Here is a 24,418-nt window from a genome sequence, read left to right as displayed (position 1 = left end):
AGGAAATGTGGCAAGGAGCAAATACAGTTTAGTAACAGATACAGTACAGCAAAGCTTCTAAACAGGAAAGGAAATCCTACGGTAATGTTATTTAGATATGTTAAGGCTCAATAATTATTGGGCGACTGCTAAATAAAACTAATGTACTGGGAGTAGAAAAATCAAGTAACTCAAATACTGGTAATTAATTTTTATATCGCCTCTGGGATGTTTTCCATATGTACTATGTGATCTCAAAAATATTATGTACTCCAAAATACTACATCTGTGTCCAATAGTCCCTTTCAGTGAGTAAATATCACTGAATGCAAACAAACAAGGGTCTTTGGCAACTGTGCAGCTATCAGACAGAGCACGTCCTTTGCAAGGAGTATCCCATTTCTCAGCACTCTATTCTCCCCAAATTCAAACCCATTCGTGCCTGAAATAAAGTTTAAATTAAAGAAGACAGTTTGGGATGGTAAGAAAAAGGACTCTTTAATAAATTGTTCTGTAAATAATCAAAATGCAACCCTTCTAAGATACCAAATATTCATAATATAGTTGATTCCTATTATATATAAGGTACTGAATCCATCCAGTGCTTAGGAGAAAAAAATCTATTGTCTCCACCAAAAAGACATGTTCTTAAAGAGCAGGATAAAAATGGGAAGAAGATGGAGCTCATGGTTGAGCACTTGCCTTAAAAGTATGAAGAAGGAAGGAAGGAAAGGAAAATAAAGGAGAGGGAGGGAGGTAGGGAGGGAGGGAGGGAGGGAGGAAGGGAGGGAGGGAGGGAGGGAGGGAGGGAGTGAGGGAGGGAGGGAGGGAGGGAGGGAGTTTTACAAGAAAACTGACTAAATATGCATGAGAAGGATAAATACACATAAGATCAGACTATACTAATAGATCAAACTATACTATTCTAAAGGCAAACTCCAAGGAACTGAAGTTCCCACGTAAGATCAGCAGGGAATGCGACCAAGAAAGGTAGATTGGGACAAAGGATGCTAGAGTCACTCGATCCCAGAAATGCCCTTCCTGTGCACAAGCAGTTCCCTTTCTGAGTGAAGAAGATGCCTGTTCTTCCATGTTGCTGAATCTAGATTGCCTCTGACCAATTAGTCAATAGAATATACCTCAGTGAAATTACTTGGCAAGTTCCATCCACACTTCCTAGAACTAAACTCGGAGTATAGCCAGGTGAAGTGTAGGAAGTTCCACCAGCCTGATGGAGCCACTCCCTACATCTACATTCCCCCCGCCCCCCGGGAAAAAAAGCAACAACAATTTGACCATGTCCCTCCAGAATCCTAAGAGAAAATAGTTATTTTTCAGCAAACAAGTTTGGAGTTGGTAAGTTTACTCAGCAACAGATACTGAAATGAACATCTTGACCTTCAGGTAAGGGTCATAAACAGGGTCTTAGGCCAAAGCCAACCTGAAGATAGGACTTACTTTGATTCTCTAGTTTTTAGAAATTTTGCCAACACTATCTTATGATAGTGCAGTGCAGTCTCTGCCCCCGCGCCTGGGTGTTCCTTCCCGGAGCCCCTTGGAGGGGAGCGGGTTGAGCTTTCCTCCCCGCCCCGACCAGGGCTCCAGCAGCCCAAGACCTCCAGGACCAGCCACCACCATGCTGAGACCACTCTCCGCACACATGAAGGTACTGGCAGAGGGACAAAGCCACGCGGGTTCCGGGGCCGAGACCTCCAAGCCTACTCGAATTGGAGTCGAGCATCTTCCACCCAGATCCTCCAAGTTCCAGTAGGCGGGGGTCACACCCACCACCTGGCCCCCTGGCGCCGTGTAATCCCATCAGCGGCCAAGACTCAGAGACTATAAAATCCAGATCCCGGAACCGCGCGGCCGCGCGACATCGTAACAGAACTTTTTTTTTTATGACATCTTATTGTCTTATTCCTACTTTGGACAAACTTGCAGGCTATCGAATGTAGCCTGCCCACAGGGCAGAGTCTGGCAAACTCCCCGTGGCGCACCAAATATGCCAAATACCAGTAACAATGATGGGTCTCATTCTCCTAAATAGCCTTGAATATAATCTCAGGGCTAGGATGAAAGAGACGTTACTGGGGCCTGCTCGAGGCAATCGACGAATAACAGGATGATGAAATGAAATGAAATCTTATGAAAATCTTTTTCTGAGATCTATCCACTCTAATCACACACTTCACTCATTTATTATATAAATTATCAACCTCTGCAGATTCATAAATACATAAATATTTCTCAAAAAAAGGGAAGGCAAAGGATCCATGCACATCTTCACCTAATTAAAATTATCCAGTGTGTGACACTGTGGCTATACTATAAAATAGAATGGTTGAAAACTGGCACAACTTTAAAAGTCTAGCTTGAAAGTACTAAGGCATCTAGATTTATGTTTTTAATAATAAAAAAATTAACTATCAGTGACTAAAGAAAAAGATATTAGACCAATTTTCTTCTGCTATAACCCAAATAACTCCTATCAGATGATGCATCATAGCTTTGACTGCATTATTTGGATCAAAGAGAAATGAACAGGCACATAGTCTGTAACTCTAGTAAAAACATTAATTATAGAATAACTTGATCCAGTTACATGTTTCTAGACCACCTATAAATAGCCAAAGTTCCTTTCGACTTTCAGTTATCAACTTAACTTTTCTTATTCAAAGCAAATCTTAACTACTCAACAAACTCTTTTAAAGTATTATACCTTAAAGAATCTAATTACATCAAAATGCAAGTATCCAGCAAGAATTCTTATATATCTTTTATTACAGCCTTTATTATACCCAGCAAATATTCAATAGTAAGATAAAATTATACAAATTGTTAATTAAGTTTTCAATACTTATTAAGGTAATTAGTTAAGACACATTAAGATTTTTTAATAACTTAAGACATACTATATCTATAAATCCTTAAGAACTTTCTAAGTTACACAAATCTCTTTATAGATAGGATTTTAAATTTATCTTTCTCATAAACAAAATGTAATACCAATTTTCCTCAAAACATGTAAGATTCTGACATATTTTACCATCTGTCTTTTTATTTGTTTTTTTGGGGGGGGTCACACCTGGTGATGCTCTGGTGTTACTCCTGGCTCTACAATCAGGAATTATTCCTGGCAGTGCTCTGGGGACCATACTGGGAAACAAACCATCAGCCACATTCAAGGCAAACACCCTACCCACTGTACTATCTCTCTGGACCCCCATATATAGTTTACCATTTAAAGGAAAACTAGATCTCTGAAACTAAGCGACTCAATGATTGACAGACTAGCCATCATTTCTATTAGTGAACATCAGTATTTTGTTACAAAGCGCCTCACATATGCAAAGCAAGTGCCCTACCACTGAGCTACATCCCTAAACTATAGAGATCTATTTTGGGGGCAGGGGGTTATTTTGAATTTATTTATTGATTTTATTATTTTTTAAAATATACCATTTTAATAGCACTATCCTCCTGTTTTTCATCAATTTGCTCAAGGACAGTGACAGTGACAGTTTTAGTAACCTAAGGATACAATTAAACTATGATATTAATATACAAAGTTACTGCATTTCATGGGCTCAAGCAATAGCACAGCGGGTAAGGCATTTGCCTTGCAAGTGGCCAATATGGCCGACCCAAGTTCGATTCCTCAGCCCCTCTGGGAGAGCCCGGCAAGTTACTGAGAGTATCTCGCCCACACAAAAAAGCCTGGCAAGCTACCTGAGACGTATTCGATATACCAAACACAGTAACAGAAGTCTCATAGTGGAGATGTTACTGGGCCCACTCGAGCAAATCGATGAACAACGGGAGGACAGTGACAGTGACAGTGACTGCTTCTCACCAGAACCTAAGTATTCAAGATCCAGAACTAGAGTGATAGCACAGCAGGGAGGGCATTTGCCTTGCACACAACTAACCCGGGTTCAATCCCTGGCATCCTATATGGTCTCTCTGCACTGCCAGGAGTAATTCCTGAGTGAGGAGTAAACCCTGAGCATTCCTGGGTAATACCCCCCAAAAAAGTATTCAAGATCCTACACCATTGTCCCTATGTCACCTCTTGTGTGCCTCTTCATTTCCCCTACCTGTCCCTCAACGTTTTAGTAATCTTAGTTTTGTAATCCAAGGTCAAGGATTCTCCATTGTTCGATGCTATCCCCTTGTCTTGTCTTTCTATACTCCAAAGAGATCATATGGCCTTTGTCTTTCTCCCTCTTATTCAGACACTGTGACTTACAAAGTTACTCATAGCTGAGTTTTAGGCAAACTATGTTCCAACACCAGTACCACCACCAGAGGCAACTACACTCCACCAGTATCCCCAGGTTCTCTCCTACTTCCCACACTCCTTGACTGAAACATTAAGTTTGGCTCTTCTGGTTGAACCTCTGGCTGTCTGTGCTGTTGACCCTGCGGTAGCACTGTTAATTGATTTGCTCAAGTGGGCACCAGTAACATCTCCATTGTGAGACTTGTTGTTATCGTTTTTGGCATATTTAATACTCCACGGATAGCTTGCCAGGCTCCGCCGTGCGGGCGGGATACTCTCAGTAGTTTGCAGAGTTCTCCAAGAAGGATGGAGGAATCGAACCCAAGTCGGCCATGTGCAAGGCAAACGCTCTACCCACAGTGCTATCGCTCCAGCCCTATGGTCTGGATATATAGCTACTCTACTTCTCCACACCACCAATGTATCCAAGGAGCCCTTGGCCCTTGCCTCTATTACTTCCCATCCACTTCTTGCTAAGTCCTGCCCCTCAATTTCTCTCCCTCTCTGTTCTTCTCCTTCTATATTCTGAGATCAAGGGTGAACAAAGTTATCCACCTATTTAATAACTTGTATTACCTCATCAAATTATGCTATATGCCACAGTATGCCACAGATAAATAATCTTATCCTTGCATAGGTTCAGTTTTAAAAGAGCATGATGCTGGGTCAGAGAGATAGTGCAGAAGTTAAGGCACTCGCCTTGCATGTTGCCAACTCTGGCTGTATCTCAGGCCACATATAATTCCCTGAGGATCATCAGACATGATCCCTGAGCACAGAGCCAAGAGAAAGTCTTGAACATGTCATTGTGTACCAACACCGCCACCCCCAAATTAAAATAAAACAACATAATGCTGAAGCATTTTTCACTTTATGAAATTAAGTACATTGTACAATTATAATCTTATTCAACTAGGGTCATATTCTAATTTAACCTTACTGGATCTTCAAAAATAAATGACAAATTTGGATGAACTTTAATGGAAGATACAACATTCAAACACATTCACTGGGTTGTACAAAGTCCCCATGTGCCCTGGGAAGCATGTGCACTTTAGTAAGATAAAACTAAGGCAGTACCAGAAACACACTTTCATACCCCAATTCACAAGGGATGACAAAAAAACAGCAAACAGAAAAGCCCGATTTAGATGGAAGATCTCATTTGGGGGTGAAAAACATACATTTTTTTTTATGTAGGAGTAATGCTATTTATTTAGCCACTGATTAGCTGATTGAATTGGGCATGAAATCCACCTTACTTTTTTTTTCATGATTTTATTTATTTACTTATTTTTCTTCTTATATTTATTTCCCTAGGCAAGCATGGCACTGCCCCACAGCGGTAGGGCATCTGCCTTGCATGCAGCCAACATGGCCGACCCGAGTTCGATTCCTCCGCCCCTCTCGGAGAGTCCGGCAAGCTACCAAGAGTATCTCGCCCGCACGGCAGAGCCAGGCAAGCTCCCCGTGACGTATTCGATATGCCAGACACAGTAACAATAGTCTCCAATGGAGACATTACTGGGCCCGCTCAACGGGAGGGCCTTTACTTACTTACTTACTTACTTACTTACTTACTTATATTTATTTATTGAATCACTGTGTGAAAAGTTACTAAGCTTTCAGGTTTAACTCTTGATCATACAATGATCAAACACCTTTCCCTTCACCAGTACTCATTTTTCACCACCAAGAACCCCAATATACCCCCCTCCCACCCCGCCCAATGCCTGGGAGGCAGATGATTTTCACTTAACTCTTCCCTACATTGATTACCTTCATTATTTTGACAAAAGATGCACCATTATTGTTTAGAATTCCCCCCCACCCCAACAATCAGAATTGCTGAAAAGGCATTGTGAAATACTTGAAAAATGTACTTTTAAACCTCATGTTCAGAACTCATTTTTCCCAGAGCAACCATGCTACACGTACATGTATTGCGACTCATTCATTTAGTAAAATTATTGAAAAGTCGAAGTGCCTAAAAAATAAATACACAAATCAAATAAACTATTCTGTAACCCTCTACTGCCAGTGAAGAGAAAAGGGGCGGGGGAGGGTGTTGCTGAGGGGTCTGGGGGATGGTAGGCACAGTGGAGAGAGAGTTCTATTGCCCTCCTGCTTGTCACACCTCAGCTTGACAGGTGAAGTGTCCAAGAGGTGAGTCAAAATAAGTGTGCAAACTCTTTTCCCGTCCAATGCTTTACTTTAGCTACACTGATTAACCGTAACTCTTACCTGCAAATAGCTCTATAACTTTAAGCTAATTTGCTCTTTTTAGAAACAGGAACAAATCATTTTGCTTTGTTCTACACATGCATCTTCATTTTATTAAGAGTAACAAATGACTGACAATTTTACATCAGTCTAAACTAAACTTCAAAAACGATTCAAAGGAGTTTCCTGGGATCATTCAGTAGTTAAAAAGTGTATAAAACATATTTTTAGGTAACTAAGAGATAGTACAGCAGGTAAGGAGCATGGCTTGCACACAGCTGGTCCAGTTCAATACCTGGAACCCCATATAATCCCCCAAGCCAAGTAGGAGTGATCCCTGATCACAGAGGCAGGACTAAGCCCCAAAAACCACCAGTGTGGCCCAAAAACCAAAACTAAAACAAAGACACAGTTTTAGTGTTTTTCAGTTATTAAAATAAATAGCAATGATATATATTTATACATATATATGTATATGTATTTCTTTTTGGGTCACACCCAGCAATGCACAGGGATTTACTCCTGGCTCTGTATTCAAGTATTACTACTGGTGGTGCTCGGGGGACCATATGGGATACTGAGAACTGAACCCCAGCAGGACGCGTGCAAGGCAAATGCCCTACCCACTGTGCTATCACTCCAGCCCCACAATGAGATATTTCTTAACTTATTCCACAAATATTAAGATGAAGTCATACTGGATAACACTTAAGCAAGCATACTTTTGATGAAGCATTTACAAATTAATTTCAAAAATGCTTTTTACTATTACCTACAAGTTAATTTAACAGATATATATTTGACTGCCCAGAATCACAACCGAACATTGTTGAAATGTTATGCTACTCATCTATGTGTTCTAGAAACTAAACGTATCAAAAACCTATATTTATAATAACTTTTGAGTTAGGCAGTGTGCTCAGCAAGTGGAAGGAAATGAAAGCTCTAAGGACCTAGGTGATTAAATAACTTGTCTAAGGCCCCAGAGCTATTAACAAGAACCAGGACTCTGACCCAGAGAGTCTAGCATCAAAGTCCATTTGTATAATAACTACAACCTTATCCCTCTAACACTCTTTAATTCATTTAAACTTTTACCTGCCTACAACAGCTCAGGCACTTTGCTAAGAAAAGCCTAAATATTACGATAAAGAAGCAAGATTCTTAAGAAATTTACATCTTTGCACATAGCAAAAAAATTAAAATATAAATTAAACCAAATATCATGATGGGGCAGAGAAATAGAACAAAAGTTAAGGTACTTGCCTTACATGCGGCCAACTTGTGTTCATTCTCTGGCACCATACATGGTCCCCCTGAGCACCCAGGGGTAACCACTGAGTACCACAGGTAAAGCAAAGAAAAAGTTCAAAGAATTCATCATGTTAACTCTTGCTAAGTCAAATGTCCTGGGAATATGTAAGATTCTCATTTGAAAAGTATTTCTTAATATTCTTCATCAGTATGCTTTTTGAAAACCTTTTTTTAATATATGTGTGTGTGTGTGTGTGTGTGTGTGTGTGTGTGTGTGTGTGTGAATCACTGTGAGGTACAGTTACAGACTTACAAACTTTTGTCCTTACGTTTCAGTCATGTAATGATCGAGTATCCATCCCTCCACCAGTGTCCATTCTCCACCACCAATGTTCCCAGTATCCCTCCCACTACCCCCCTCCCTTCCCACCCCCCAATCCCGCCCGCTGTGGCAGGCACATTCCCTTTTACTCTCTCTCTCTTTATGGGTGTTGTGTCTTGCAATATAGGTATTAAGTGGCCATCATTCTCGGTCTAGAGTCTACTTTCAGCACACATCTCCCATCCCGAGCAGGCCCCCCAAGCATCCTTTCTTTACTTGGTAGTCCCTTCTCTATCTGAGCTGCCTTTTTCCCCAGCATGTGAGGCTGGTTTCCAAGCCATGGAGCAATCCTCCTGGTCCTTATTTCTACTATCTTTGGGTGTTAGTCTCCCATTCTGTTACTTTATATTCCACGAATGAGTGCAGTCTTTCTATGTCTGTCCCTCTCTTTCTGACTCATTTCAATTAGCATGATACTGATCCATTTATATGCAAATTTCATGACTTCATATATTTGAAAACTCTTAAAAGCTACAACATTGATCATTAATACTTATGAAAGGAACATTATTATACTCATTTGCAAATGAGGAAACCCAGGAATGTATAAAGTCTTAATGATGATGTCAACATCCCTCCACTGGAAATTTCCCTCCTTATGAACACAGCTTCTCCACAAAGGTCCCAAATGGTCAAAGCACAGGCAGCCTGAGTCAGCTACATTAACAGAGCAAATCTAATTCCCACTGAAAACTTAAAATAAAGACACAGAAAGATGGGTCAGTTTGTTCTTGAGACACCAGATAACAGAAGAGAACAAGGCTGAGGAACCCATGAAGAGGCATGTGTAAATCCAGAGGGATGAGTTTATGAAGTGAGTGAACAGGAAACGTTCTCTGAGAGCACATATTCCATGTGTCCAGTTGCCGAGGAAAGAAAGCAAGTGATGACTCCTTCCCTTCTGATCTTATTATTCAATAAGCCTAGTGTTCCCTAAGGAAATGCATGTTCTTTGCAGCCAAAAGGCAAATACCACATAGCATGTGCAACTGGGATGATGTTTCACATACTCTTTCAATTCCGGAAATTCAGATACTTTGTGGATTTGGCCATGGAAAAGACTTGAACTGCAGTAAATGACCGCTAGCCTCCACAGTTGAGCTGAAGAGATGGCACAGAAGGTGAGGCACTTGCCTTACATGTGGCTGACCCATGTTCGATCCCCAGACTTCATATCACTCCCTTAACCCCACCAGAGTGATTCCTGAGAAAAGAGCCAGGAGTAATCTCTGAGGACTGCTGGGTGTGATCCAAAAAAACAAGAACAGCAAAGTCTCTACAATTTTTGTGTAAATTCTTGTAAAATAGGGCTAAACTTGGCCTCACACAGTAATATGGTCCAAAGGATGTGTCTTCTGAATGTGTCTTCATGATTCTTCCATTCCCTCTGCCCTAACCCAATCGCAGTACCTTCTCCACTCTCCTCAAATAATAACACTTTTTATTTATGCATCTCTTCACAGCAGAAGAGTGACACTGACTAAAAACGTTTATAATGAATCATTCCTTATCAGTGTATTTATTTCAAATGAGTGGTTTGAATCAGGACAGAAATAATCCAAAGGAGAGGGTTAGCATCACACCTTATCCCCCAAACCGAGCAGAGGATTGATGCTGCCAACCTCTACCACTGGGTGCCCCACTCCCCCTACCCAGTTATCACCCTCCACTTAGCAACACATTGGAGGCATCAAGTTCTGTCATTACCAGCTCTCTTCGGGACACCACTGAGGTGACAAAGAGAGAGGTTTTACCAAAGAAGTTTCTCCCGGGTGGGTTAGAACCAAAGCAAGAAGCTCCTAGAACAACAAGGCAGTGGAAGGCAGTGAGATGTCCCAGATCCACCACCAAGGAGCGCAGGAAAGCTCCAAATCCAACAACAGCCGCCTTGGACGCTAGGCTACTGAGTCCTTTTCCTATGTAGCAACAGTATGGGTATTTACAGCTAGCACAAAATTAAAATATAAGAGAAAAATAATTTATTGGGGGACAGCTGTTAAAAACTATTAAGGCCTAATTGTTATGCAATCCAGTCCTCCACACATGCATCACTAAATGTATCCATTTTGTGAACTGGTTTTACAGCAAGACTAAAAATATAAAAAAAAACAACAGTTATAAGCCTTGAAATTAGCACAAGCACAGAGAGAGAGAGAGAGAGAGAGAGAGAGAGAGAGAGAGAGAGAGAGAGAGAGAAGGTGGAAAGTGGAATGCAGGAAGTAAATGGGTTGTGGGAAATGAGGTAAGTTTTCATACAATTGCAGGGGGCCGTTTCCTTGAGATTTATAAATACTAAAGCTTGACAGCCTAAACCCAATATAAGTTCCAGAAAGATAACTTTAAATAGACTCACAAAAATCACTGGCCTCACAGATAAGGGCAATAAAAAAGCAAATATCACTAACTCTAAGTAAAGGTAACACCTGCCCAGTTGGAATTCTGGGTGTGTCTATTAATAATTCAAGAGAAAAGTAAGGATAAGACATCTTAACTACACATGAAAGAGAAAAAGTTACTCAGATAGTACTCTTATGTCATAAAATAAAAGATGAGGTTAATATAGAAAACAATCACCCATTAGGTTAAAAATCAGTTTGTTACTATAAGATTAGAATGAAGAATACTTTAAAAGCTATACTTAGGATTAATGGCCATGATCCAGAGACACACAAAAGAATCTCAGAACCGAGCAGCTCACTGCAAAAATGCTTCTGGACCAGGTCGATTTCACCTGGGTGCCTCAGACAGGAACAGGCGTTTTCCCTCCACCTGCCCCCTAGGAATCCCAATGGTCACCAACTTCCAGAACCCAGTGAAAAGCCCAGGTATGCAGGACAAGTGACTGCAAACTCCAGGTCTCAAGGGGTAGGAGATGGGCCAGTCAGTCCTTCCCATCTCCCCACCCCTATGGGACCCTGGATGTCACACCCACATCCCCAGGCTGCTATTTAACCTAATTAACAACCATGATCCAGAGTCATACAAAATAATGTTGAAACTTAGTAGCTCGCTGCAGAGATTTCTCGAGACCCTAATTACCTAAAATTTCAGAATTCTAAGAGCATGCGGCCACTCTCGCAGCCATGCAGCATCTTATACTACTCATAACTAGCAATACAAGATAAATTATCTAGTACCTGCCCGTTTGGCAGCTTTGAGTGGTGGTGGTAAAATTCAAAATAATGGTGGTGGGAAGGTGTAATGGTGATGAGACTGGTGTTGGAATATTGAATGTAATCCATTATTGTGAAGAACAACTTTATAAAAATAATTTTTAAAAAGCTATATTTTAGGAAAAAAATTTTTAAATGTCATTTAACATAATTCTCATCAAAAATATACATAAATTCCAGGTAGTAAACAAATTCAAAGGAAAATATTTACAATACAGTATATATTTGAATATGCTGTTATATTCATGTAAAACCTATAATCAAATTTAGTGAGTTACTGATGTCCTTTTAATGCATCTCTCAAACTCATGGTTTCAAAACCACAGAGATGGCTCCTTGGACTGGAGCACATGCTTTCTATGCAGCAACCCTGGATTTGATCCATAGCATCTCTCGGAGAAACACCTGAGCACTGAACCAGGAGTAGCTTTTGAGCACCACTAGGTATAAATACTGCCAGGTATAACCCCAAAGTCAAATCAACCATAGAGAAAATAGAAAAGGTTTCATTTTGTCCAAAAAGTGAGCATCAGGTTATATTCAATCTTATCCATCGGCATTTTACACTAGAAGTTTCCCCCTTTATAAAATAAATTTGTGTAGGCCGAATCACACAACAATCTATAACTATTCTCATCAGCGCATAGACTATAACAAGTAGAAACATCTTAAAGACTCCACATTTAACATATTTCATCGCTGACTATCTCCTAAACAAGGAACCTTAGCCAAAGCCACTAATACCACAACCTCCTAAGAAATCACCCGCTTCTATAGTCTATAATCAACACAAGGCCTTGAAAACCTCACATGTACTCTGTTCCTCTCTTCGCTAAAATCCTCACTGCGCCTCGACTTCCCATTTCGCTTGAAGCAAATAATACATTTCTCAAGTGGTCTGCACAGCTCTGAGATCTCATTGGTCCACCCATTTTTTCTCCTCCTTATCCACCCCCCCAGTCTCCCCCCCCCCCCCCATGCTGCTCCATCCAGATACTGAGTCTAGCCTAGGGCTGACTCTAGCCTTACATCGGTATTTACATACCCTGCCCTTCACAGCTCAGGACCTCTTGCCCTAAGTCTTGTTTCCATATTATCTACAAGCCCACCTGCTCAGCTCTCCATGGCTCCATCCTCTACACAGGTGCCTGCCTGTTTTGATTCCCATTATATCCCCAGCTCTTACTCAACTCACTGCCTGGTGCACAGTAAGAGCTCAGTAATTACACGTGGAATGACTATGGCTATATTTACTACATAAGTATAGAGAGCCTGGAAATAGGTAGGGCTTGAAATATCTGGAAGAAGTCAGCTAAACATAAAAAGGTAGCAGTCCTCTTCTATCTTCCATCAGCACACTGGAAAGTAGGATTATTAAAGGAGGAGAAGAGATGCAAAGAGACAGTAACAGCTCAGCTGTCAAAAAAGGACCCACCCACATTCCATCTCGCCATAAAAAAAATGGTGTTTGCAAAGCTCAGGGTGGCCAAGACAGACTTGCTACAGTGACTGTCACCAGTTCAAATTGTAAATATTACTGTGGATGAAAAGAACATTCCCAAGGTCTTTCAAACTTCAAAGGTCTGCACTTTACATTATGGTTCCTTTTCAGAAACTGTGTTATTCTTGGTTAATCCCTATGGATCATACCCATGTTGCTTAAAACAGGACGAAAACTGATCAAAGTACTTCTGACGGGAGCAAGAATATATTATATGATACCCAATTAGAGAATTTCTTTCCTTTTCTTTACCTACTGTTAGGTAGCAGCTAATATCCACCAGACACTGTTCTCAGAGACTCACATGTCTCACACTCTCAATCTTCCCAAGGAAGTGGTTACTGGCATGAAATTCAATTTACAGCAGAAACTTAAATAACTCCTTCACAGCCACAGTGCTACTGAGTGGGAGAATCAGAATGTCAACCAAAATGGGTTTGCCCCACAATTTCAAAGTTTATATCACCACGCCATAGTATGTCTTGGTTCTACTTACAATGGCAAATGGGTCAACAAAACATAATCTTACCTGATAAATGCCATGTATTTATCCACAGAGGACATAAAAAATATCCCATGTCCACTACAGAGAAAAGGCCACATATATAGTTTAGTGGGCCTAATCCCAGTACCAGAGAGTCGCCTAAGTACTGTCAGGAACATGCTCTGAGCACAGAGTAGGGAGTAGTTCCTTAGCACTGATGAATGTGAACCAAAATTTAAAAATAAACAAGTACAACAAGTGGCCAGTTAGGTATTTCAGAGTCAGACGTGCTTGCCTGGCAAGCTCGAGGCCCTGAGTTTGATCCTTAACTGCCCCTCACACCCAACACTGCCATTAGTTGTAGCCTACTGTGATCTTTTGATATCAGCATTTCTCAATAGATCAGTAAAAACCGATACAGAAAAAGCAAAAATCATCTTGAAATGGTGGAAACTTCAAGCAACAACACTAAGAAGACACAATAGACAATGTTCTGTATTCTTTGAAGAAGTGCTTTGCAAAAGTAAATATTAAGAAACCTGCTTAAAAGTTGACAAGGAAATAAAAGTCTTACAAATCTAGCACTCATAAAATGTGCTTTCCTTTGGGATATTCGAATGTTTACAAGTCAGTCAGAACAACTAATATTAGCACATTTCTTCAGATTTTAGTGTTTTACAGGGGAAATATGACCAAAACATTAAAAACAGGATACTGTAAATATTTTTGAAGCTCTAACCAGGAGTAGGAGGAATTCCTCAATCAAGCATCCAATGAATGTGTCTTGATAAAGAGGGAGGATGGAATGGAGAGCATTTCTGATTTATAGTTTATTAACAAAAATATTAATTTTCCAGTAAGTCAACCTCCCCAAAGACCAAATAATAAAAAAGGTAACTCAGGAAGGCAAAGCTAAATAAACACTTTCTTTGACTATCCTTATTCCTAAAGCCCTTTATACCTTTCAAATGCCACCAATAAGTTTACCCCCTTAAGCTAAACACTTGATGAAACCAGGTCATCAAATTACATGCTATTTAGAAAATAACCAATTTTGTGTATTCAGTTTTGTTTTAGGGAGTCAGACCTCAGTGCTCCCTTCAACAACTTTTTGCTTCGCTTTGTCTCGTTGTGCTTTGAGGTTTGGGGGCCACATTGCTGGGGCTGCTGGGGGAGTCAATGCTGGGGGAAGGAACTTGCTTTCAGGGTACCAAGGGGACCATGTGGTACTGGTGCTAGACTGAACCTGGGTTCAACCTACTGAATAACCTTTCAGTGTCCAACAATGTAGAAACAGTAGGGAACACAAAGTCTTATCTTGCCTTTTAAGAGCTTTTGGATAGGGTTCCTGATACAAAAAAAAAAAAAGAATTCTCAAAGATTTGGGTTTTGCCTTTTGAAGAGCCTTTTAAAACAGACATCATGGGGCCAGAGTGATAGCACAGCGGGTAGGGCATTTGCCTTGGCAGACCCAGGTTCAATCCCTGTCTTCCCATATGGTTTCCAGAGCACCACCAGGAGCAATTCCTGAGTGCAGAGCAAGGAGTAACACCTGAGCATCGTTGGGTGTGACCCAAAAAGCCAAAAAAGAAAAAAAAAAATAGACACCATCCAGTAACCTCTTTTTGCTTGTTTGTTTTTGGCCACACTTGGCTGTGCTCAGGGCTTATTCCTGGCTCTGTGCTCAGGAATCACTCCTGGTGGGCTCAAGGAACCATATGGTATGCCAAAGGACCAAAGGGTATGCCAGGGATCGAACTTGGCCGTGTACAAGGCAAGTGCCCTGACTGCTATACTATCTCTCTGGCTCCTCGTCCAGTAACCTTAAGCCTCTGAGCACCTTCTCAATACTTGAAAGAGCAGTTGACCAAACCAGACAAAACCAGCCCTATGTGTCCCCTCCACCTCTCCCATATTTATGGGGTACTCACCCAGCCACATAGAAGCATAGTATCTCGTCCCTTCTAGGCCAACCACTCCCACTCCTCCAGCCCCAGCATCCATCCAGTTTCTTCCCACCCCAAACATAGTAAGTATATCAACCCTTCCAGATTAAAAAGGGTGCTTCCCAAGAGAGCACTAAATTTAGAGGCTCAATTACCCCTTGCTTAAGGGTAAAAAAGATAAATTCTTCCCATCTTTCCTCTCAGACCTAGAACCAGGGCTTTGAAATAGTAGGGAACCTAAAGTTTTAGCTAGCCTTTAGGTAGAACAAATAAACTTTGTCTAGGACTTGAATCCAGTTCTGGGAATTTAGGGCCAGCATAGAAAAACAGCTGGCAGTCAGCAGGGAGGCACTTGAGTGCAGGGCTAATGAAGCTTCAGGCACTCAGTGTGAGACCAGTTGCCTTCCCAGCAGCCCAGTACCTCTTGATTCCCCTTAAGCACAGACTGAGAATGATCCACTTCTCTCTGCACTCTCTCAATCCACTCAAGGATAAGCCACCCACAATAAATTGTGAAACTGCAAAGACAAGAAACAGGTCTCCAGAACTGGATTCATTGCTCCAGGCAAGGGCCTGCAAGGTTAGAGTTTGCCACAAATTAACCAATAGCCAGGGTTGAGTCCTCAAGGGGTATGTGTGTATGGGGGGGGAGGGAGGGAAGGCAGTAGTGTGTGTATGGGGGGAGGGGAGGCAGTAGTGTGTGTGTGTGTGTGTGTGTGTGTGTGTGTGTGAGTGTGTGTGTTTGTATGGAGGGGGGAGGCAATAGTAATTTGGATTTACTAAGACTCTCCAGTAGAAGTTTGGATTAAGACTCTCCTGTGTGTGTGTGTGTGTGTGTGTGTGTGTGTGTGTGTGTGTGTGTGTGTGTATGGGAGGGGGTAGGCAGTAGTAGTTTGGATTTACTAAGACTCTCCAGTCTCACAATCAAGATCCACAATTCTGCCTTGATGATCAGGCCACTCCACAGTCACAAGGCAGTCTGTGAAGTTTGCTTGCTTGGTTCTGGCAATTTTGACTGTAGTGAGGCATCTGAGTTTACAGACATGTGGATTTGGTGCTGCTGGCTGCTAAAAAATGACTTTATACATTAGTGCTGTGCAGAAAAGTGGGTGAATAATACACAGAAACTATCTAGAGTGGCAGAAGACAAAAAGACAACGCAAGTTGCAATTTTGCTCTAGGGAATGAATTCAAAGGAATACATCCTGGAGTTTCTCAGGAAAGGGGCCCTACAGTTGGCCTGGGAATCTTTGATGGTTTTTTTTTGTTTTTTTTTAATTCCCCTCCCCCACATCTGGGGACTTTAAAATAAATGAAAGAAGGCATTATTTCGCTTAAGGCATAAACATAAGTCATATAAGAACAAAGAAGGTTTTATTAGCCCATTAAACATCAAGGAACTAAGCTTACTGATAACTTATTTAGTGTCCTACTCCATCCAGTAGTCACTGGCCTTTTTGCAAGCTTTTAGAACCCCATTTACAGCATGCACCTAAGGCTGGAGGTAAAAATGTTCAGCTGGTGAGAAGGTCAGAAAGGGAAGGGGAAAAGTCCTCTGAGAACCAGAACAAAGTACAGAGATAGAAAAGCACACTTTGTGTCTCAGTGGTCTGTATGGAACATTGGCCCTCTCTGCTTATAAAGCAATTTCACATTAATCACATTTCACTGGGCAACAAAGCAGAATGACATAATCACCCCTAAATAAATAAATAAATGAGGGCACTTTTCTGAAAGCTCCCATGGTGAAAGCCCTCCCCGCCCACGAAATCAATAGAAAAGGCTCATACACACCTACCTGACACCACCCCACCCCCAAAAGCAAATAAACAAATAAATAATAAATAAAAAGGCATATACACTGAAAGAATGTGAAACCGACTGCCCCAGGCCAGCAGCAGCTTCTTGGGCGTTTTGCCTAAGAGGTTGCTTTCAGCAGAAGGGAGGGAAACACACTCTTCACAACAACAGCTTGTCCAGGAAGGCCCCCCCACCACCCCCCTTCAGCTGGTTGGCAGTTTCCCAGCGAGCAGCTCCAGCGGCTGTGCCCTGAGCCCATTCAAGAACTGCATCTCATAGGAAGTATTACACACACACACACACACACACACACACACACGTCATTTAATCTTGCTCTGGCAAATGCACCTGCTAAGCAACAAGTCAGCCAGCCACAGCCCCGGTGCTTCTTCCCCTCCGAGATCATCCACAGCTTGAGGGCAATGGCAACAGGGGGGCAATTTCACACTTGAACACAGAAAGGGCCAAAGTGCCTCAAAGCACCCCCGAACCCAACACTGGGGCAGTTGCAGGGAGATTAGGTTCCTTTTCGCTTTTCGGTGGCCGCTGCCACCACCAGGTCTTAGTTATTTTTCTTTTTTTTTTTTTTCCTTCCCCACACCAACTTCCCCGTCACTTTTTTTTTTTTTTCCTGGAGCAGGTAAGAGCTTTTTTGTTTTGTTCTCAGCTTCCGAGCCCCAGGACTTACCTCCTCCCGGGGTCTGAGTCTTCTCCCTTGTCCGGGATCCCCCCCACGGCCTGGTCCTTGCCGCTGGGGTGGTAGGCAGTTAGCACCACTCCCGGGGAACTAGAGAGCCAGTTCATGGTGACAGAAGGGACATACTTTCTGCGATCCCAACACAGAGCAGGGAATGAAGTTCCTGGCTCGCAGGGCCACTCGGCTCATTAGCATAGCGCAGCTCCTCCCCCCGGGCCTGCAATTCACAAGGCGGGGCGGGGCCGGCCGGGCGCTGCTGCCCAAAGCCCGGAGCCGTGACTCAGTATTGTTGCAAGCCCGCAATTCCTGACTGAGCAGCTTTAACCCAAGCCCGAGAAGTCAGGGGGACCTGTTGTTCCCCCTACCCCAGTTCGCAGCTCATCACAGCTCGTTCCACTGCCAGGGTGTAGACTTGATCTCATCCATGTGTGCACGAGCTGTCTGGGTTATAGAAACCCTGAGAAACGGGGAATCGGTTTCCAAAACGCGGCAGCGTTTCCCACCCCCTTCCCCATTCCTGTTTCCATCCGATCATTTCTGCTACTTCGTGTAACATGAGTGGGGACGTTTCTTAACCCCTTCGCTCTCAGAGTTCAGATTCATCCGTAGCCAAAGCTAATGTGCAACAGCTGAAAATGCAACTGCTTGTAACAAGAAAAGCTGCAGCTCTGGTGTTCAGTTAAAAAAAAAAAGGCACTTATGGAAATGATTGGGAGGGCAGTGGGGGGTTGGAAAACCACCTCACTGAGCCAGAGTTTGCAGTATTGAATGCTCTAGGCCTCAAGTTCAATCCCCAGCACCCCAGAGTGTCAGGCAAAGCTCTGTTGGTCCCCAAGAACCTTCTCACATGGCCCTGGTCGTTTCTCTGCCTCACCCATCACTGCCTGGGCAGCATCAAACCTCCAAGCCTGGATAGTCATTAACTAAGAGCACGACCAGAAGGGGCCTCACAGACCCCTGAACACTGCTTGGGGTGGCTGATCATCTTCCCCCACCCCCAGCAAAGTGATTATGTATTACTTGAATAGTCTCTTCTTTCACATAAAATTCAATGCCAAGTTTACCTATTGCTTTTATCATTTTCCCTTCTACACCAAAAGAAAACCCATCTAACAATACTCCTTTAGATGTTAAGAGTTACGAATCTAAACAAAGAAAATATAGACAACATTTTGCTGAGTACCCATTATATTCAACACCAGGGATAGGGAAACTTTGTTCTTCTAAGGGCCATTTGTATATTTTATAACATCATGATCCATATAATAAAGGCAGACCAGTAGTAACAGGCGTACATGAAGCAAAGCACCATGTACCAGGGCCAGAACATATTGTTCTGAGAGCCTGTGGGTCTTGTGTTTTAATGTCTTCCCCAACCCCAGATTTTCTCTTTGACAAGCATGTTATGGGGCATCATTCTTTTGGGTTCAAATCTCTCTCCTTTCTCCACTCTCTCTCAGACAGACATACAAACACACACATCCACAAAAATATACACAAACACATACACACACACATACCCTTCAACAAAGCTATAATTATCATCTTCATCTGTGTTTTGTAAAGTATAAATGAAATCCAGTGGCAGGTTAGGTAACTAGTCAATAACACAACTGCTTCTTGCTCTAGGACCTGGGTTGGATCATAATTCTAGGCTTAATTCTACTCTTTAACTAGCATCTTCTTTACTATCTTGTAGAAGAAACAAGCACCAAAGTTATGTAAAATATGAAAGACTGTTCTCTTCTCCTCTAGTACTCTGATCTATACACCCAATAATCTTAATTAAATCTTGTTCACTATCTTTATTATCAGTCTCTAAATTTACTTATGAATTTTCAACACCATTGCATAAACTGTATTATTTTTAGTTTAACATGAGAAATTCATACATACCCTTAAAATAGTTATACTTCTTCTTTATTTTAATTTCCTCTTTGGATCACACCCGGCGATGCACAGGGGTTACTCCTGGCTCTGCACCCAGGAATCACTCAGGGGACCATATGGGATGCTGGGAATCGAACCTGGGTCTGCCGCATGCAAGGCAAATGCCCTACCCGCTATGCTATTGCTCCAGTCCCACATTTCTTCTTTAAAATATTCTCTTTTGACAATACAGGAGATAAGCACTTGCCCTGCATGTGCCTGATGCTGGTTTAATCCCAGACACTGCATAGGGTCTTCCAAACACCACTAAGCATGATCCCCGAGCACAGGAGCCAGGAGTCAGCCCTGAGTACTTCTGGGTGTGTCTCCAAAACAGAAAGAAAAAAATTCTTTGGGGGCAGAGGAGATAGCTCAACAGGCCAGTGTGTATATATACTTTGCATGCAGAAGGCCGAGGCTTAATTTCACCATTGCATATGGTCCCTTAAGCACTGCCAGGAGTGATCCTCAAGACCCAAGCCAGCATTAGCCCCTCCCTGAGCACCACCATTATCCCCAAACCAAAAATTAAAAAATGATAAATAAATAAACAAAAATTTTTAAAAATCTAAAGTAAATTAGACTTTAAACCACTGCCACTGTCCTCCCGTTGTTCATCGATTTGCTCGAGCAGGCCCAATAACGTGTCCATTGTGAGACTTCTTGTTACTGTGTTTATCATATGGAATATGTCATGGGGAGCTTGCCAGACTCTCCAAGAGGGGTGGAGGAATTGAACCCCGGTCGACCACGTGCAAGGCAAATGCCCTACTGCTGTGCTATCACTCCAGCCAGGGCACGGCGGTAAGGTATTTGCCTTGCGCTCAGCTGGTCAAGCCAGGTTCGATTCCTTCACCCCTCTCAGAGAGCCAGGCAAGCTACCTAGAGTATCTCGCCCACAAAGCCTGGCAAGATATATATATATATATATATATATATATATATATATATATATTACCTTTTATATTAATTCAGCAGTAGGGTATTTGTCTTGCACGCGGCCGACCCCCAGGTTCGATTCTTCCGCCCCTCTTGGAGAGCCTGGCAAGCTCCCCGTGACATATTCCATATGCCAAACACAGTAACAACAAGTCTCACAATGGAGACGTTACTGGGCCTGCTCTAGCAAATCGATGAACAATGGGAGGACAGTGACAGTGAATAATTCAAATTTACAAAATTCTTCCTTCAAAGAGAGTTTATTATCCCTTACCCTGCACAATTGCTCAGCCCTCCATGGAGCTCTTCCAACTGTCTCCATGCAGTATTCTCATCAGCCTCCTTTCTATCCCCATTACCTGAATCCTCTCCACACCCTATAATCAGGTTTCACTCCAATCTTAAACAGTCCTTTTATCTCACTTCTCTGCTTCTTCTCTAGATTATTTTGCACATTATCATCACTTAAGCAGAACCTTAATGATGGTTCCCCTTGCTTAAACACTTTCTCAGGCTTCCCACTGTTAGCACACCCATTCTAAATTCTGGACTAGATCGCTGAGTTATTCTTGCTATGTCACCCATACTAATCTTTTCATCCTGCCTGCCAGACACCATTCCCCCTTGTTACTCGCTCCTCTTCCTTTCACATCTAACTTACTTCTTCCACAGAGTGGGACTTCAATGAATGCAGACTGGTGCAATAATTTCAAAATCGTTGTGTCCTTAAAAATATCATCAGAGGTCAGATATCTAATACCCTGGGTAAGGTGCTTGCCTTGCACATGGCTGACCTGAGTTTGATCCCCAGTACCCCATATAGTCTCCTGAACTCAATCTAAGAGCGATCTCTGGGTGAAGAGCCAGGATCAAGCCCTGAGCATCACCAGGTGTGGCCCAGAAAAGAAAACAAAAACATAATCAGGGTCTGGAGAACTAGTATAGGGGTTAAAGGTGCTTGCTTCACATGTAGCTACATGGGTTCTATTGCCAGCAGTATACCACAGTCCCTCAAGCACCACCAGGAGTGACCCCTGACCTCTGAGCCAGGAGCAGGGTCTGGCCCCACACAAAAATGTCTAATCAATTTTAAAATTAAAAATGGCAATATTATACAACTGTTTCCTATGTAGTGTGAGTCTAGGGTGAAATACACATTTTGGCAGAAAAGAGGCAAAAGAAAATCCACTAGTGTGTATGAAGTCTATCTTTTTTATTCTCTCTGGGCGAAAAAAATTTTGTTTCCCACATTAACCCTTTGTTTTTTATGTAGTGTCCTAAAATTCAAGAAGGTAGGGATTTCTAACTTATACAGTCATCATGTTGGGACTAAACTCTCTCTTTTGTAAACTCTTTTCTTTGTTTTATTCTCCATCCCAACCAGTTTCTTACCCCAGGAAAAATCCCACTACTCTTTACCCCAAGAAATTCCTAGATTTTCTTTGTATCATCCTTCTTTATTTCTCTTCTATTTTTTCCTCCTTCCTTTTCTCTATCTTCAATCTGTCAGTGCTCAGTGTACACAATGGCAACAGTCATTTTCATTTCATTTCATCATCCTGTTAATCGTCGATTGCCTCGAGCAGGCCCCAGTAACGTCTCTTTCATCCTAGCCCTGAGATTATATTCACGGCTCTTTAGGAGAATGAGACCCATCATTGTTACTGGTATTTGGCATATTTGTTACACCACGGGGAGTTTGCCAGAATCTGCCCTGTGGTCAGGCTACATTCGATAGCCTGCAAGTTTATCCAAACTAGGAATGAGATAATAAGATGTCATAATAAAAAAAATGGCAACAGTCACAGCTGTCAAATCTCATGCATGATTCATGACAGAAATTTTGTCCAGTTTTAACTAAAATGATGATTAACTTATATCTGTCTAGTTAGATTTTTGTCATTTTTAATTAATGCTTTACAAAATTCAGATTAAAATACAACAATTTATATAACTTCAAAATAACTTTTGGGATCAAAGTGACCATGGTTGGGTAGGCTGGAGAGAGTACAGGGGTTAAAGCAATAAATGACTTTGCATCCTGACAGCACATAACAGCTCCTGGGTTTGAATTTCTGGAACCACGTAATGGTCCCCAAGCATTTCCAAGGGTCAGTACTGAGCACAGAACCAATACTAGTCCCTGAGTACCATCAGGTATGGTCCAACTCTGCCTCACCACCATTTAAAAGAAAAAGAAAACAAAACAGCCATGCTTTTCAATTTTTATGTGGCAGGAAAATACAATGTGGTGCAAAATTTGCATAAATTTGAATATCACTAATTCAAATTTTATGTAAATAAAATCCTCTAGACTCCTTTCTATCCACTAAGCCCTTTGTTACTGGTCTGAGTATATTATCTCTTAATAGCAGACATGGGATAGGATTATGATTGGTGTACACAGCCTCAAATATCGACTTAAGCATAGATTTTTTTAATTATTTATCTATGACCACCATGGAAGTAAACCTTTCTACAGATATACTCTCTTGAAAAGCTGTTTTTACTTCATACCCCAAACCCTACCAAGATTTACTTGGAATTCATTCCTTATTCATCTCTATGAGGAAGGATACTGGCCTTCTTCATAGAGATGTATTTTATGAAAAAAGCACTATTTTTGTCCCTTCCCCAGCTTCTTTAAATAAACACAGAGATCCTAATTTCCTTAAAAATATTAATATTCCTGGCTAGTTAGTGATTGCATGCCAAACACTTTCCTGTTATGAAACATCTTACAAAGTAATTAAAACATCAAGACAGTTTAAACATTAATTTCTTTCATTCCCTTTTAAGATACTGTACTAGATGACAGAGAGAGGAAAAGGAAGCTGTAATTTATGCACCTAAACAGGTTGTTAAAAATAGGGTAGAGACAGTGCAGCAGTCTCACACAATTTGACAACTATGTTCAAAAATGATGAAAAAAATTTTTTCTCATGTTCCGTGCTAGTAGTATCAGAGAGCTGATTAACTGGTTTTTCGTCTTTTGATTTAGGAACCTATTTAATACTATGGAATTATATTTGAAGAGTGCAAGAATTACAGTGGAATCAACATATCTATCAACCTTTTTCTTAATTACTCTCTGTCACTTTAAAAAGAGTGAACTAATGGACTGGAGAGATAACTGAACAGGTTGAGCACATATTTTGTATGCAGGAGGAGGATCAGGTTGTATCCCCTGGAAAACAGCACCTTATGGGCCTCTGAGCAATCCCCAAGCTGATTGACCCTCCCCACCCACCTCTCCAACACTGAATTGAGAGCAGCTCCGAAGCACTACCTAAAAACAACAAAAGGAAGGTAAGGAAAATGCATATGTTCAAACAATTACAAGATGAGAGAACCAGAACATAGTGGCTACAAGGACATGTGAAAACAAATCTTTCAATTAGTGAAATTGAACTCAATTTGGGCTGGAGTGATAGCACAGTGGTAGAGCGTTTGCCTTACAAGCGGCCAACATGGCCGACCTGAGTCGATTCCTCCGCCCCTCTCGGAGAGCCCGGCAAGCTACCGAGAGTATCTCACCCGCACGGCAGAGCCTGGCAAGCTCCCCATGACGTATTCGATATGCCAAACACAGTAACCACAAGTCTCATGATGGAGACATTACTGGGCCCACTCGAGCAAATCGATGAACAACGGGAGAACTCAATTTACAGTAATGATTGGAACTTGAATAAATCCTCAACTGTGAAGCTAGTTTTACATAGGTGAAATACCCTTAATTGTAAAAGAAAGCATTGAGAAAGTAGACAAATGGAATGCATATGTTCAAAAAGAAATATACATATACATGTGAAATATAATACATTAT

The 24,418-nt window shown here is 41.7% G+C and overlaps 1 protein-coding gene across 2 annotated transcripts in view; it reads right to left on the bottom strand.

Annotated features, from left to right (window-relative positions):
- The window catches only part of ARHGAP18 (Rho GTPase activating protein 18), a 223,219-nt gene that overhangs the window by 137,729 nt on the left and 61,072 nt on the right, over window positions 1-24,418 (bottom strand). Inside the window, exon 1 of one of the 2 annotated variants that reach the window (XM_056126015.1) lies at window positions 17,716-17,903. The exons of the other annotated variant lie outside the window; for it this stretch is intronic. Within the exon in view, the coding sequence (XP_055981990.1) occupies window positions 17,716-17,831 (116 nt within the window). The 5' untranslated portion in view covers window positions 17,832-17,903. Of the gene's footprint in view, window positions 1-17,715; window positions 17,904-24,418 lie in introns of those variants that run through there. 2 annotated transcript variants of the gene reach the window in all.

The sequence above is a fragment of the Sorex fumeus genome, unplaced genomic scaffold, assembly GCF_029834395.1.
Source record: "Sorex fumeus unplaced genomic scaffold, SorFum_2.1 ptg000061l, whole genome shotgun sequence".
NCBI classification, from domain to species: domain Eukaryota; kingdom Metazoa; phylum Chordata; class Mammalia; order Eulipotyphla; family Soricidae; genus Sorex; species Sorex fumeus.
The sequence above is the reverse complement of the archived record's forward strand: the minus strand, read 5'-3'. Positions and strand labels throughout refer to the sequence as shown.